At 47.0% G+C, this 17,121-nt stretch overlaps 1 protein-coding gene across 1 annotated transcript in view; it reads right to left on the bottom strand.

Annotated features, from left to right (window-relative positions):
* Positions 1-319: 319 nt before the first annotated feature.
* LOC119967079 (myelin and lymphocyte protein-like) overlaps positions 320-17,121 on the bottom strand; it is a 35,288-nt gene continuing 18,486 nt past the window's right edge. Inside the window, exons 2-4 of the mRNA XM_038799130.1 lie at positions 14,233-14,400; positions 4,741-4,866; positions 320-2,001 (exon numbers count right to left, since the gene is read on the bottom strand). Of these exons, the coding sequence (XP_038655058.1) occupies positions 1,924-2,001; positions 4,741-4,866; positions 14,233-14,400 (372 nt within the window). The 3' untranslated portion in view covers positions 320-1,923. The remainder of the gene's footprint in view (positions 2,002-4,740; positions 4,867-14,232; positions 14,401-17,121) is intronic.

Genomic DNA, 17,121 nt, shown 5'->3' with positions numbered 1-17,121 from the left:
AATGGGTGGATACTGAGAGGTATAGAGGAAGTGGAGTCAAAATCCATAGGTCCCTGAATTTTTCAGCTTCGTTGTTGGTTCAAGAGGAAAATGGTATAATTCATTCACAAAGTTCATTCATTTCATTCATGATGTTTTTAAGATTTGTTCAGTTTAAAACTTTTGCCCAACTTGACTTGCCATGCTTTTGATATTAAAACTTTTACAAATTTTTCTGGACTTCAGATATCACCTTTTACATTTGCACATTTTATTCTTTATTTTTAGGAATTGTCTTATATTGTTTTTAGACTAGTCATTCGTTTTCTCGTTTTTAAAATTTTAGTCATAAGATTGTGCCTTATTTTATTCCAACTTGTTGTTTCCAACGCATTTCACGTGGTGAAGGAGTGCTACCCTCCTGTCTATATCAACACGGCTGTGCCCAGCTCACAAACCTATTCTCACTTTGGTTGTTGCAGTGGCTACTGTGCTTTTATGCAGTTTTGTACAGTTTTATTAGAAATTTTACATCTCTCGTGGAAGGAGCCACACTAAGACTTGAAATGTGCATTTGATATATTATCAATGCTTTATCTAGCAGGATAGGTCATAAGTTGGTTAAGGCGACATATGGAATCCATTCATTCATTGGCTGAGGCAGAGAATTAAAGAGCAGGGAGGTTATGCTGAAACTATATTGAACATTAGTTAGACCACAACTTGTGTGCAGTTCTGGTCACCCTCATTACAGAAAATTGCATTAGAGAGGCGATTTACAAGGACGTTGCCAGCACTGTAAAGTTGCAGCTATGAGGAAAGATTGGGTAGGCTGAGATTGCCCAGTAACAAGGGAGGCTCAAGGGAGATTTGATTGAGACGTACAAAATTGTAAGGGGCCTGAATTTTGCCAGGTGACTAGGGAGCTTAGATTTGTAGAAGAATTAAGGGGGCTAGAGGGGTGGCAAGGTGGCACAGTGGTTAGCACTGCTGCCTCACGGCCCCGAGGACCCGGCTTCGATCCCGGCCCCGGGTCACTGGCCATGTGGAGTTTGCACATTCTCCCCGTGTCTGCGTGGGTCTCACCCCCCACAACCCAAAGATGTGCAGGTAGGTGGATTGGAAACACTAAATTGTCCCTTAATTGAAAATGGTTTTTGAAAAAAGGATTAAGGGGAAAATGAGGGAATATTTATTTCCACCCTCACGGTTTTGGGGGTCTGGAACTCGCCGCCTGAAATGAGGATGATTGAGGTGGAAATCCTCAACAAATTTGATAGGTGACTGGATATGCACCTAAAATGCTATAATCTGCAGTGATATGGACCAAATATCGGATAATAGGATTAGGCTTGGTGGCTTGTTTTGCAGCCAACAGAGGCACGCTGGGCCGAGTGGCCTCTTTCTGTGCCACAAATGTTTCAATGGTTCTATGTTTAACCGTTCATTGGGAACTCTCAGCGCAAAGGCAATTCATCCATAAAGCCTTCATAGCCTAAAAGCTGCTTGCATAGCCTCTTAATCTTTCAACTGTTTGAGTAATAAGTGTGGTATAAGTTATTCATGGGATATGGAACATAAGAACAAAAGTAGACTATTCAACTTCTCCACCCCTCATTAAAACCATGGATGATCTGCACCTGCATCTTAAATCCATCAACCTGGCTCAGTTCCGTAGCCTTTACCAAATGAAAATCCGAACTTTGAAATTTTGAAATTGGCTTATCCAGAGTTGCAGATTTCCAATATCCTTTGGAACTTCTTGTATTCCCAACCTTTTAAATATTAAATATATTTCACATCGTATTAGTTCCATTGTGTACTTTCCTGGTTATATGTAAATGCCTTAATTACTATTACAAATGCGAATGATGCAAAACAGTATTGAGGAAAGAGCAATCAGCAATCTGGTAAGATGTTGACATTGGCTGCTTGTCTGCAAGTTCATGGGGCAGACTTCCATCTCAGTATTGACAGTATTCCATGTATCGTATAGAGCAAAGTGGCCACGAATGCAAACACCTGGAACAGCAAGAGACCAGAATGAATGATAGGAAGATAGCACCTTAAGAAGACAGGACAGAATATGATAACATCACTGTTATGGGTGAACGGTGGCGCAATGGTTAGCGCTGCTTCCTATGGCACTGAGGACCCGGGTTCGATCCTGGCCCTGGATCTGTGGGGAGTTTGCATATTCTCCCAGTGTCTGCGTGGGTTTCACCCGCACAACCCAAAAGATGTGCAGGTTAAGTGGATTGGCCATGTTACATTGCCCCTCAATTGGAAAAAAAAATTGGGTGTTCTAAATTTTCTTTTTAAAAATCGTGGTTATGTTGCTAAGTAATCGAGGAGCCTGGGCTAATAATATGTGGGATGTGAATCCAAATTCCACCATGGCATCCTGAGAAATTTAAATTCAGTTTGTTGATTTAATCTGGAATTTAAACAGACGCTAGTATCAATAATATCGACCGCTAAACTACCAGATTGTTATAAAAACTCATTCAGTTCATGCATGTCCTTTAGGTTTTAAAATCACAGTCTCTCCGTGTCTGCGTGGGTTTCGCCCCCACAACCCAAAAATGTGCAGAGTAGGTGGATTGGCCACACTAAATTGCCCCTCAATTGGAAAAAATGAATTGAGTACTCTAAATTTTTTTTTTTTAAAGTTTTATCAATCTGCTCTGCAACATGAAAATAAGAAGAAAATGGTGTGGAGCATATGGAATAGATGCCAAAAATAATTAATGCCAAGTCACTCCTGCAAAGTCCTCCTCACTAACATCTGGGAATTTGTCCCAACATTGGGAAAGCTGCCCCACAGACTAGTCAAGCACCAGCCTCACACGCTAATATATTTCAGCTTAAGTGACCCAGTATTTCCTGTCTCACTGTATGGCAGAGCCAGCAGCAATGGTAACAAGTGGTGTGTAGTTAGGAGGGAGGAGCCCTGGGAGACTGCAGCATTGATTCTGTATTCCTGAGGTCTCCTAGGCCCCACTGATTACAACTTGCTGCTGTTCGTCAGCAGTGAATCAGTGTTCCTCAATGTTGAACACCACCTGGAAGAAGCACTAAGGATAGCAAGGAATGTACTTTGAGTGCCAGACATTTCAAGAGGGGCAGCTCAGAGTCGACCACATTGCTGTAGGTTTGGAGTCACATGCAGGCCAGGCCAGGTAAGGATGGCAGATTTCTTTTAGTGAATCAGATGGATTTTCACAACAATTTTTTTTTTGTTTTTTATTAATAGATTTAGAGTACCCAATTCATTTTTCCAATTAAGGGGCAATTTAGCGTGGCCAATCAACCTAGACTGTGTGGTGATGTGCATCACTGTAAATACACAAGAGGTTAATGTAAATACATGTAGACTAGCTAGACACTAGAGGGAGCACCAGAGACATCACACACACACACTCAACCAATAGATCAGTTAGATAGGACATGACCAATGGGCATTCAAGATACACACAGAGGTGACACAACCACAGGAGGCCATTACACCAACCCATATATAAAGGACACCACACACATGATCTGCCTCTTTCCAGTGGAGACAGTCAGTGAGTAGAGACACAGGGTTGATTCAATATCACACCCACCACGTGGATTGTAGCAGACTGGTTAGTCAGTCTGAGCAGCTACAGAAGGATTAACAGTAGTGTCGAACCCAAGTAATAGAAGTGTATATAGTTTAATAAACGTGTTGAAGTTATCTCCACGCCTGAACCTTCCTTTGTCAAGTGCACCACAAAGAAGCTGCTTATGCCACACTCAGAGCATAACAAGACAGACTGCACATCTTTGGGTTGTGGGAGCGAAACCCACGCAAACACGGGGAGAATGTTCAAACTCCACATGGACAGTGACCCAGAGTCAGGATCGAACCTGGGACCTCGGCACCGTGAGGCAGCAGGGCTAACCCACTGGGCCACCATGCTGCCCCTTGGGTTTTTACAATAATTAATGATAGTTTCAGGATCAACATCGCTGAGACTAACTTTATTGATTAAATTCAAGTTTCACCAGCTGCCAAGGTGGGATTCGAACCCCTATCCCCCCCCCCCAGAGCATCAGTCTGGGCCTCTGGATTACTGGTTCAATAGCATTACCAGCAAGCTGCCGCCTCCATCGACTTGCAGCACTTCAAGAAGGAAGCACACCACCACCTTCTCAAGGGCAATTAGGGATAGGGCCAGACAGCAAAGCCAGCATTAGGCAAAAATGAATTTTACAAAAAACAAACAAGCTTTGCCACATAAATTTAAGTTTATAAAAAATGCACTGATACGTCTTTAAAATGCCTGGGCGTATTTTATCCATTTGTTAAACATAGGCCGGAGTTTTGCGGCCGTGCATGCTGGGGGGATCTGCCGGTCCTGCCGACGGTACACACCCGCCATGGTTTGTCCGCCGGCGAGGTGTGCATTCAATGGGAAATCCCATTGACAACGGCGAGACCAGAATATCCCACCATAGGGTGGCACGGCGACGCAGCGGTTAGCACTGCTGCCTCTAGGCGCCGAGGACCCGGGGTTGATCCCAGCCCTGGGTCACTGTCCGTGTGGATTTAGCACATTCTCCCCGTGTCTGCGTGGGTCTCACCCCCACAACCCATAAAGATGTGTAGGGTAGGCGAATTGGTCCCAATGTCAGCCAATGGCAGGCCACTTCCCCTGCCACGAAGCACGTTGATCATTTCTGAAGTTTTGCACCGGCAGGAGAGCATATTTCAAAAAATGCATGGTGACTTACCGTGGCGGCAATATTGATTCTGAAATCTTTTTGATTCTTGCCCACTAAATAGAGCCTTGTGTCACTTGCCTCCAGAACAGCAATACTTAAATAAAACACGGATGCAATGAAGTGGTAGAAGACATCCTGAAAGGGAAGAGGAAGCAAAGAATGACAAACCAATTCGCACAGTCATTTCACAATCAACTCGAACATATGGCCACTCACCCCCTCAAACCTGCTCGCCATTCAATAAGGTCATGGCTGATCTGAGAGTAACCTCCCATCTACCTCGCAATAACCTTTCACCCCCCCCCCCCCCCATTCGAGCAGGCGGTTCAGCTCCCCCAATGATTTAGTTGGAAAATGCACAACCCTCTGTTCTAAGACACATGCTTGAAGCCAAAACAAACAAAGGACCCACTGACCCTAATTGACCAATTTGCTACATGAATATTGGCAACTTGTCTGTGGTACCAAAGGTCAGCCATTACCAACTGAACTATGATCCACAAAGAGTCTCAGGGAGGAAAGGAGAAAATACCTCTCTTTTCCTCCTTCTATCTCTTTGAAGTGTTTGCACATGTGAACATAAGGATAACTATGCAGAAACTGGGAAGTTGTCTGGGTGGAAAGTATGTCCTTCTCTGCACTGTCGATCATAGAATTTTACAAGCAGGCAGCAAACATTTCTGCAAGTACATGAAAAGGAAGAGAGTAGCTAAAGTGAGTATCTTTTTTATATAAATAAATTTAGAGTACCCAATTATTTTTTTCCAATTAAGGGGCAATTTAGCGTGATCTATCCACCTACATGGCACATCTTTTTGGGTTGTGGGGGCGAAACCCACACACACACGGAGGGAATGTGCAAACAGACAGTGACCCAGAGCTGGGATTAAACCTGGGACGTTGGTGCCGTGAGGCAGCAGTGCTAACCACTGCACCACTATAAGCCCTGCAAAGGTGAGTATTCATATTTTAGAGGGTGGCTGTGGTATTAATAATAGGAAAGAGGGAAATGGAAGAGGGTTTGAACAAATGTTTTTTTATCCCTCTTCACAAAATAAAGCAATAATAGTAGAAAGGTGGGGGTGAAGAGGGAGGAGCTGGAAACAATCACAGGAGGTGTGGGTGGGAGATTGAGAAATGATGGAGAAGGAAATTGGGAAGGAGAAGAGGGTGAACTGCCTCAGGAGGTGAGTCTAAACCGGCACCAGCCAACTCTGAAAATGACAGGAGAGATTGACTAGATTGGGAATGTTCTCGCTGGAGTTCAGAAGAATCAGGGGGGATCTCATAGAGACGTATAAAATTCTAACGGGACTAGACAGGGTAGATGCAGGGAATATGTTACCAATGATGGGTGTGTTCAGAACCAGGGGTCACAGCCTGAGGATTCAGGGTAAACCATTTCGGACAGAGATAAGGAGACATTTCTTCAACCAGAGAGTGGTGAGCCTGTGGAATTCATTACCACAGGAAGTAGTTGATGCTAAAATATTGGCCGGGATTCTCAGAAAATGGGGCTATGTCCCCACACCCGCCAGAAAACGGGCACGAATCACTCCAGACTTTTTCAAAAAGTCTGGAGTGATTCTCCCATTTCAAGAGGGATAGCGGAGCCCCGGTGTGTGCCCTGCAGCTCCTGCTGCTGATACGGGGCCCTGCACTTCCAGCCGCGGGTCCGCGCATGCGTGCAGCGGCCATTTTTGCACGGGCCCCTGCGCAACATGGTGGAGCCGCACATCGAACCGGCGCAGAAGAAGATAGGCCCCCCCCCGGATCGCGGCGCCCACCGATCGGTAGCCCCCAATCACGGGCCTGGCCGTCGTGGAGGCCGCCCCGCTGGAGTCTCAACCCCCCGCCCTCCCCACAAGGACGGCCAGCGCGGCTGCGAGTCCGAGCCCCCACCGGGTGGAACCGGAAGGGAACGGCGCCAATGGAACTCAGCGGGAACTCGGCCGGTCGATCACGGAGAACCTCCGCGGGGTCTTCTTTCAACTGCCCCCGACCGACGCCGTGTTGACCCCGCGCGCGGCTGGCGGCGATTCTATGGTCGCCGGGGAATCGTGACCCAGTGTCGGAACAGATCGCGGGTCTGAGACCCCATTCTCCGTCCCCGCACCGAGCGCGATGTTGGCGCCGAGGCTGGGGGAATCCCGGACATTGACTATATTCCAGAAGCGGCTGGAAATAGCACTTGGGGAGAATGGGATCAAAGGCTATGGGGAGAAAGCAGGATTAGGCTATTGAGTTGGATGATCAGCCATGATCGTGATGAATGGTGGAGCAGGCTCGAAGGGCCAAAAGGCCTCCTCCTGCTCCTAGCTTCTATGTATCTATGTACTAGAGAACAACCCAGAAATATTAATGGGATAAGAGCTGAAAAGTCTCTGGAGCTGGTGATCTGCATCCGAGGGCCTTAAAGGAAATGTCTGCAGTAATAGTGGGTGCATCGGTTGTAATCTTCCAAAACTCCCAAGATTATGGAAAAGCCCCAGCAGATTCAAAAACCACATAGATAACACCTCAATTCAAGAAAGGTAGGGAGTAGGAAACCTTAGGCCAGTTAGTCTGAAATTGATCATCGGGAAAATGTAGGAATTCATTATTGGGGAGATCGAGCAGGACAATGAGAAAATCATGATGAAAATGAAAGTCCCAGAGGACCATGGGCTGCTCTCCCCTTTGAGTCAAGGATGGGCCTCAAGCCTCTTGAATCATTCTATGTGATTGTGGCTGACCTGCGACCTAACTCCATGCACCTGTTGTTTTCCCCATATCTCTTAATACCTTTGACTGACAAAAATCTTTTCAATCCCTTTTTTAAAACATTGACAATCGATTTAACATCTTACGCCATTTGCGGAACAGAGTTCCAAACTTCCACCCTTTGCATAATAGGGTGCTTCCTAATTTCGCTTCGGGAAGGCCTGGGTCTATTTTCTTGAGCATGCTCTTCAGTTCTACATTCCACAGACAGCGGGAATAGTTTCTTTCTAACCGTTGCCTTTAACAACTTAATAACTTCAATCAAATCACAACTTAACCTTCTAAATTCCAGGGAGTACAATCCATGTTTGTTTACTGTCTCCTCGTAACTCAGCTCTCGGAGTAAGGTGACATTCTAGTGAATCTAAGCTACCCGCCCATAAGTTTAATATATCCTTCCTTGGGTGCGGTGCCCAGAACTGCTCCCATTGCTCCGGGCGTGGTTTAGCTCGTCTTTGTAAAGCTGAACCAAAAGCAAAATCCTTTGGATGGAAATCTTAACTAAAATCAGAAAATGCTGGGTATACTCAGCAGGTTTGGCAGTCTCTGTGGAGATAAACAGATAAACATTCCAGCCCCTCCTGTCAGCAGGTTCATCAGGACTTTTGAATGGTTCCCCCCCCCCCCCCCCCCCCCCCCACCCGCCCCTCCCATCACACCAGGGCTGGAAAATGCCACCCAGCATTTCAAGCCGCAACCTTTCCTCAGAACTGACACATTGAGCAGAATTTTACAATCCCCTGCTGGCAGGTGTGTAGGCAGAGGGGCCTGTCAACCTCTGCAGGTGACCTTCCCAACGCCTACCGGCCCACCACCAACTTGTTCGCAGTTTTATAGGGGTAGCCAAGGCCTAGAGTGAATGCTTAGAGCCGGCCCTCATCCCAATTGAGACCCTTAAGTGGACAATTATTGGCCACTTACGGGTCACTTCCCATCTGGCCCCAATTTTTCCCCAATGGAAGGGGTTTTGGGATGGTGGCACAGTGGTTAGCACCACTGCATCACAGCACCAGGAACCCTGGTTCAATTCTGGCCTTGGGTGACTGTCTGTGTGGAGTTTGCACTTTCTCCCAGTGTCTGCGTGGGTTTCCTCCGGGTGCTCCGGTTCCCTCCCACAGTCCAAAGATGTGCAGGTTAGGGGGATTGGCCACGCTAAATTGCCCCTTAATGTTCAAAGATGTGTAGGTTAAGTGAGGTTATGGGGATAAGGTAGGAGAGTGGGCTTGGTAGGGTAGTCTTTCAGAGAGTCTGTGCAGACTCAATGGGCCGAATAGCCTACTTCTGCACAGTAGGCAATTCTATGATTCTATGAACAAGAACAAAGAACAAAGAAAATTACAGCACAGGAACAGGCCCTTCGGCCCTCCCAGCCTGAGCCGATCCAGATCCTTTATCTAAACCTGTCGCCTATTTTCCAAGGATCTACTTCGCTCTGTTCCCCGTCCGTTCATATATCTGCCTAGATGCATCTTAAATGATGCTATCGTACCCGCCTCTACCACCTCCGCTGGCAAAGTGTTCCAGGCACCCACCACCCTCTGCGTAAAAAACTTTCCATGCACATCTCCCTTAAACTTTCCCCCGCTCACCTTGAAATCGTGACCCCTTGTAATTGACACCCCCACTCCATGAAAAAGTTTGTTGCTATCCACCCTGTCCATACCTCTCATAATTTTGTAGACCTCAATCAGGTCCCCCCTCAACCTCCGTCTTCCCAACGAAAACAATCCTAATCTACTTAACCTTTCTTCATAGCTAGCACCCTCCATACCAGGCAACATCCTGGTGAACCTCCTCTGCACCCTCTCTAAAGCATCCACATCCTTCTGGTAATGTGGCGACCAGAACTACACACAGTATTCCAAATGTGGCCTAACCAAAGTCCTATACAACTGTAACATGACCTGCCGACTCTTGTACTCAATACCCCGTCCAATGAAGGCAAGCATGCTGTATGCCTTCTTGACCACTCTATCGACCTGCGTTGCCACCTTCAGGGTACAATGGACCTGAACACCCGGATCTCTCTGTACATCAATTTTCCCCAGGACTCTTCCATTGACCATATAGTCCGCTCTTGAATTAGATCTTCCAAAATGCAACACCTCACATTTGCCTGGATTGAACTCCATCTGCCATTTCTCTGCCCAACTCTCCAATCTATCTATATTTTGCTGTATTCTCTGACAGTCCTCCTGGCTATCTGCAACTCCACCAATCTTAGTATCATCTGCAAACTTGCTAATCAGACCACCTGTACCTTTGTCCAGATTATTTATGTATATCACAAACAACAGTGGTCCGAGCACAGATCCCTGTAGTCACCTTTCTCCATTTTAAGACACTCCCTCCCACCACTACTCTCTGTCTCCTGTTGCCCAGCCAGTTCTTTATCCATCTAGCTAGTACACCCTGAACTCCATACGACTTCACTTTTTCCATCAACCTGCCATGGGAAACTTTATCAAATGCCTTACTGAAGTCCATGTATATGACATCTACAGCCCTTCCCTCATCAATTAACTTTGTCACTTCCTCAAAGAATTCTATTAGTTTTGTAAGACATGGCCTTCTCTGCACAAAACCATGCTGCCTATCATTAATAAGTCTATTTTCTTCCAAATGTGAATAGATCCTATCCCTCAGTATCTTCTCCAACAGTTTGCCTACCACTGACGTCAAGCTCACAGGTCTATAATTCCCTGGATTATCCCTGCTACCCTTCTTAAACAAAGGGACAACATTAGCAATTCTCCAGTCCTCCGGGACCTCACCCGTGCTCAAGGATGCTGCAAAGATATCTGTTAAGGCCCCAGCTATTTCGTCCCTCGTTTCCCTCAGTAACCTGGGATAGAACCCATCCGGTCCTAGGGACCTGTCCACCTTAATGCCTTTTAGAATACCCAAAACCTCCCCCTTCCTTATGCCGACATGACCTAGAGTATTTAAACATCCATTCCTAGCCTCAACATCCGTCATGTCCCTCTCCTTGGTGAATACCGATGCAAAGTACTCATTAAGTACTCCATGCATAAATTCCCTCTTTTGTCTTTGAGTGGGCCAATCCTTTCTCTAGTTACCCTCTTGCTCCTTATATACGAATAAAAGGCTTTGAGATTTTCCTTAACCCTGTTAGCCAAAGATGGTGGGAGAAACCCAGCAGATCACCATACTTAGGCCATGGGAGGGAAATGTTGGGAGGCAACCCCATCATTGGCCACCTTTCCAGATCGGGCTTGATCCACAATTCCTCTCCCCTAACTCCCTAGACCTCCCTCCTGATTCCTACCAGGTTCCTTTTAGGATCCAGGTGATATACTATAAATTTTCTCATTCACTCAATCAATATCGCCTCGTAACTTGCATCTTTGTGTCATTGGCAAATCAGGTTATTGACTTTCTGTCCTATTGAATACAGTGAATAGTTGAGGCCCTGACGCAAGTATTTGACAACATTTATAGAATAGAATTCCTACAGTGCAGAAGGGGACCATTTGGCCCATCGAGTCTGCACCGGCCCTCTGAAAGAGCACCTCACCTCAGCCCAAACCCCCACCCTATCCCCGTGACCCCACCTAGGGGCAATTCAGCATGGCCAATCCACCTAATTTACACATCTTTGGACCGTAGGAGGAAACCGGAGCACCCACGCAGACACAGGGAGAACGCACAAGCTCCACAAAGACTATCACCCAAGGTCGGAAGTGAACCCAGGTCTCTGGCACTGTGAGGCAGCAGTGCTAACCACTGTGCCGCCGTGCCACCCCAAGATAAACTACATGCCCAGCATCCCTCATCACTGCCTTCTTCCACTCAGCCAAATTCCAACCAGGCCAATAATTTACTTTCAATTCTATGGGGCTTCAAATTTAGGTCACAGTCTCTTAACGTGGGACTTTATGAAGTGCCTTGTGGAAATCCATATAAGTACCAATCATAGACATTCCTCTGCCTGCTTCGATCCAATTTAGGGCACCACGGTGGCATAATGGTTAGTACTATGGCTTCACAGCGCCAGGGTCTCAGGTTCGATCCCCGGCTTGGGTCACTGTCTGCGCGGAGTCTGCACGTTCTCCCCCGTCTGCGTGGTTTTCCTCCGGGTGCTCCGGTTTCCTCCCACAGTCCAAAGATGTGCAGGTTAGGCGGATTGGCCATGATAAATTGCCCTTAGGTTAGATGGGGTTGCTGGGTTACAGGGATAGGTGGTGTGGGCTTAAGTCGGGTGCTCTTTCCAAGAGCCGGTGCAGACTCGATGGGCCGAATGGCATCTTTCTGCTCTGTAAATTCTACGACTCTAAGAAATAGGAGCAGAGGAAGGCTATTTGGCACGTTGAGCCTGCTCCGCCACTCAACAAGTTCATGGCTAATCTGATTGTGGCCTGAACTCCACTTGCCTGCCTGCCTCATAACCTTTAATTCTCTTATCGATTAAACATCTGTCTAACTCAGCCTTGAACACAAGCAATGAGCCAGCCACGACAGCTCTTGGTAGAAGAGAACTGCAAAGGTTAATGACTCTCTGAGTAGAAATTCTGTGTCCTAAATGGGAGATCCTTTATTGGGGACCAGGCACTCAGCTTGAATTCTGGCCTCGGGTGGCTGGCTGTGTGGAGTTTGCACGTTCTCCCCGTGTCAGCGTAGGTTTCCTCCCGCAGTCCAAAGATGTGCAGAATAGGTAGACTGGCCATGCTAAATTGCCCCTTAGTGTCCAATGGTCAGGTCGGGTAATGGGGACAGGGTGGGGGAGTGGGCCTAGGTAGGGTGGTCTTTCAGAGGTTTAGTGCAGACTCAATGGGCCAAATGGCCTCCTGCTGCACTGTAGGGTTCGATTTAACATATTCTTGAAGTGCTGCTCACTGGGATATGTGTTGATATTACTTCCATCTAAATTATGTCAAAAATAAAGCCCTAGGGGTAGCATGGTGACGCAGTGGTTAGCATTGCTGCCTCATGGTGCCAAGGTCCCAGGTTCGATCCCAGCTCTGGGTAACTGTCCGTGTGGAGTTTGCACATTCTCCCCGTGTTTGGGTGGGTTTTGCCCCCACAACCCAAAGATGTGCAGGGTAGGTGGATTGGCCAAGCTAAATTGCCCCTTAATTGTAAAAAAAGAATTGGGTACTCTAAATTTATTTTTAAAAATAAAGCCCTAGCAAATTAGACAGCTGTTTACTCAATATGGATCTGCATTATAACACACATTGATTACCTAACCAGAGGGTTAGATAGGGTGGACAGCGAGAGCCTTCTCCCGCGGATGGAGGTGGCTAGCACAAGGGGACATAGCCTTAAATTGAGGGGTAATAGATATAGGACAGAGGTCAGAGGTGGGTTTTTTACGCAAAGAGTGGTGAGGCCGTGGAATGCCCTACCTGCAACAGTAGTGAACTCGCCAACATTGAGGGCATTTAAAAATTTGTTGGATAAGCATATGGATGATAAGGGCATAGTGTAGGTTAGATGGCCTTTAGTTTTTTTTCCATGTCGGTGCAACATCGAGGGCCGAAGGGCCTGTACTGCGCTGTATCGTTCTATGTTCTATGTTCTATGTTCTTCTTTCAGCAACATAGTTATATATATTTTTTAAGAATTTTTGACAAGTCGTCGTGGCACAGTCAGGTTTATGGGCGAGCATCATGGAATCTGACGGAAAAAGTCAATCTCAATTGGGCAGCACGGTAGCATGGTGGTTAGCATAAATGCTTCACAGCTCCAGGGTCCCAGGTTCGATTCCCAGCTGGGTCACTGTCTGTGCGGAGTCTGCACGTCCTCCCCGTGTGTGCGTGGGTTTCCTCCGGGTGCTCCGGTTTCCTCCCACAGTCCAAAGATGTGCGGGTTAGGTGGATTGGCCATGCTAAATTGCCCGTAGTGTCCTAAAAAAGTAAGGTTAGGGGGGGGTTGTTGGGTTACGGGTATAGGGTGGATACGTGGTTTTGAGTAGGGTGATCATGGCTCGGCACAACATCGAGGGCCGAAGGGCCTGTTCTGTGCTGTACTGTTCTATGAATCTATGAATGACTCGCCAGATAGCCATTAGCTGGGCGACCAACATGAAGGTCTGCGCCATCATGTGGGCTGCATGGGCCCCATTTCCAACATTCATGATTTTGTTAAACATCGCTTGGAGAAGCGGCGGCACAATGGTGCAATGGTTAGCACTGCTGCTTACGGCGCTGAGGACCCAGGTTCGATCATGGGCCGGGTCACTATCCATGTGGAGTTTGCACATTCTCCCAGTGTCTGCGTGGGTCTCACCCCCACAACCCTAAACATGTGCAGGGTAGATGGATTGGCCATGCTAAATTGCCCCTGAATTGGAAAAAATAAAAAATTGGGTACTCTGAATTTATTAATTTTTTAAATCATTGGATGGAGGGTAATTTCAAATTACCCACCAGGCAGGCAGGGGGCAGAAGGGCACCTTTCAAATTGAGCGTCCTATCTTACACCTTTCTTCTGGAAACCTGATCCGTCACCCTTTCTTTCCATTCTCTATTATCGCTAAACGTGGTCTGAGGATTTGTAGTAGAGTCTATGATAGGAGTGATTGTTACGCATTATATCTGCCGGGCTGAAATATCAAATAACGGGAAAGCATTCCAGTGTGTTAACTTGAGCTTTAGGTTGCACGCGTCTTAGTTAGGGTAAGCATTAAAAGATTATAGGGCAGCAAGTGATGCTTATGTTTCTGAGGTTAGAGTATCACTGCTCTGTTGCGCAATACAGAGCTCGCAGACATACCACTACAATCCACCCGGATGAACAGTTCTGAACTCCAGCCATGTACAGGATGAGCAGCAACGTAGTGATGACAAAGCAGAAGACCGAAACAAACATCACCCATCCTTGATCAGTTGCAAATGAAACCCGAGCTGAAGCCACAAGGATCCAAACCAGGCCGCCAAAAACCTAGAAATACGGAAGCAAACAAAAACATCATAGTTAGTTAGGTATGAAATGCAATTGTTTGGCCCACACATTGCTCCGATTCCAGGCTCTCTGACTAACCATCATTGACACGGTGTCGGATTTTTCCCAACCTGGATAAAGTCCTGTGGTGTGGGAAGGGACGGGGGGAGTTTCCCACTTGTGGAGGCCGAGAGGGAACCATCCCATACCTTCCGCCCCCAGTTTAACTAAGTATGCAACCTGGGGCTTTGCTCCGTCTTGTAAGGGTTGGATGGTGCCATCGTATCCGGGTGCCATCTTTAAAAAGGGCCCAACATACCCACCCACCATGGTTGAAGAAAGAAGATGCAACTCCCGAAGAAAGAAAATGGATCTCCAGGAACGCTCTGAGGCTCGGCGATGGACCTCCTCGATTACACTGAAGCTGGAATGGGGTGGGGAATGTTTGGCCTGGGGGATTCCCTGGGGGGAGGGGGGAGGTTTTTTTTTAATGCAGCCAGTGTTCCTGGCTCTATCAGATCCCTCAGCCATCGCCAGCGTGACAGCGTCAGCAGAATTTATTTTCTCTGAATGCTGTGGTATCTGACCAGAAAAGCCGGCTGATCGACCAGGGGGCTGAATGCCTCTTCCCTTGCCAGTGCCAGCACTTTGAGGGGGAAAAAAATGAAAAATGTTGCCCTATCATGAAGCACCATCCATCACCCACAAGGATTGCACTAGTTCATCGATCACCATCCCGGGACAGTTCTCTGCACTTGAAAGGATTTGGTTCAAAACGGTTGGTAGAAACAATGGGGGGGGGGGGGGTTTCGCAACTGTTTCTGACGGATGAGGATGGTGGCAAGAACAGAGAGTCGCGGATGGGAGCCCTAAAATGACTTTCACCTTGGTGGGATTTCCCCGCTCGATCGTCCACAACTCCCGCCAGATGCACAGCACAGCAGGGTTTCTGCCATACAATGATGGGAACCCCATTACCATATACTTAGCGGGCCTCCCCACGTATCATCCACCCATCGCATAGAGAATACCTCACCTCCAAACCCCCAACCCTGCCAGCACGTCGTCACATCAAATGTGAGGTTATCCATTTTGATAGGAATAACAACAAAAGGGATTGACATTCTGTTATCAGGATGATGATGTCGTGTTCACAAAGACCTCACAAACTAAGTTCATCAACAAAGCTAACTTTTATTTGCACTACTTATTAAAGCTCGACCATTTACTCCTATAGTAAACAATAATCCAGTAATCTACAATCTACACTCTATTAACACTAGTCTCTACCCTATCTATAACTATGATCTCTCTTACTGTTCCAGCCTCCTCTCAGGTGCCTGTGAGTCAGTGCTTTACATAGTTCTGCATCTAGATCCATCTAGTGGGACCTAGATTGTCCCCGGATCAGTGCCAGTGGGAAGTGCCGGGGTCACTATCAGAGGGGTTCTGCGGATGGAGTGCTGGGAGTGGGAGGGGGGGGGGGTCCATGGCTGAGAGGGTCTCTGTTGGGGGAGGGCGGGGGACGGAATCCATGGTGCTGCCCTCTGTGGGGCCCTTGTTTTTTTTACACAGGTCGAATCAATCTTTTTGAGAGTCGCCGCTGCTGGAGGGGTGGGCTCGTTCAGAGCTTGCCCCACCAGTGTGACATTGTGTGACCCCCCCCCCCCCCCAGCAAAGTGTTTGAAATGATGGCAGGAAAACCCAGCAACATAGCTGACAGGTTTCCCAACGCCTTTCCCGCCCACGTTCACAATTTCCCAAAAGCTGGCAAACTTCCAACCCATAAATTTGCAGATGACACTAAGATGTGTGGTAAAGCAAAATGTGCAGAGGATACTGGAAGTCTGCAGAGGGATTTGGATAGGTTAAGTGAATGGGCTAGGGCCTGGCAGATGGAATACAATGTTGACAAATGTGAGGTTATCCATTTTGGTAGGAATAACAACAAACGGGATTATTATTTAAATGTTAATATATTAAAGCATGCCGCTGTTCAGAGAGACTTGGGTGTGCTAGTGCATGAGTCGCAAAAGGTTGGTTTACAGGTGCAACAGGTGATTAAGAAGGCAAATGGAATTTTGTCCTTCATTGCTAGAGGGATGGAGTTTAAGGCTAGGGAGGTTATGCTGCAATTGTATAAGGTGTTAGTGAGGCCACACCTGGAGTATTGTCTTCAGTTTTGGTCTCCTTACCTGAGAAAGGACGTACTGGCACTGGAGGGTGTGCAGAGGAGATTCACTAGGTTAATCCCAGAGCTGAAGGGGTTGGATTATGAGGAGAGGTTGAGTAGACTGGGACTGTACTCGTTGGAATTTAGAAGGATGAGGGGGGATCTTATAGAAACATATAAAATTGTGAAGGGAATAGATAGGATAGATGCGGGCAGGTCGTTTCCACTGGCGGGTGAAAGCAGAACTAGGGGGCATAGCCTCAAAATAAGGGGAAGTAGATTTAGGACTGAGTTTAGGAGAAACTTCTTCACCCAAAGGTTGTGAATCTATGGAATTCCTTGCCCAGTGAAGCAGTTAAGGCTCCTTTATTGAATGTTTTCAAGATAAAGATAGATAGTTTCTTGAAGAATAAAGGGATTAAGGGTTATGGTGTTTGGGCCGGAAAGTGGAGCTGAGTCCACAAAAGATCAGCCATGATCTCATTGAATGGCAGAGCAGGCTTGAGGGATCAGATGGCGTACTTTTGCTCCTAGTTTGTATGTTCTTC

This window comes from Scyliorhinus canicula, chromosome 6, assembly GCF_902713615.1.
Source record: "Scyliorhinus canicula chromosome 6, sScyCan1.1, whole genome shotgun sequence".
NCBI classification, from domain to species: Eukaryota; Metazoa; Chordata; class Chondrichthyes; order Carcharhiniformes; family Scyliorhinidae; genus Scyliorhinus; species Scyliorhinus canicula.
The sequence above is the reverse complement of the archived record's forward strand: the minus strand, read 5'-3'. Positions and strand labels throughout refer to the sequence as shown.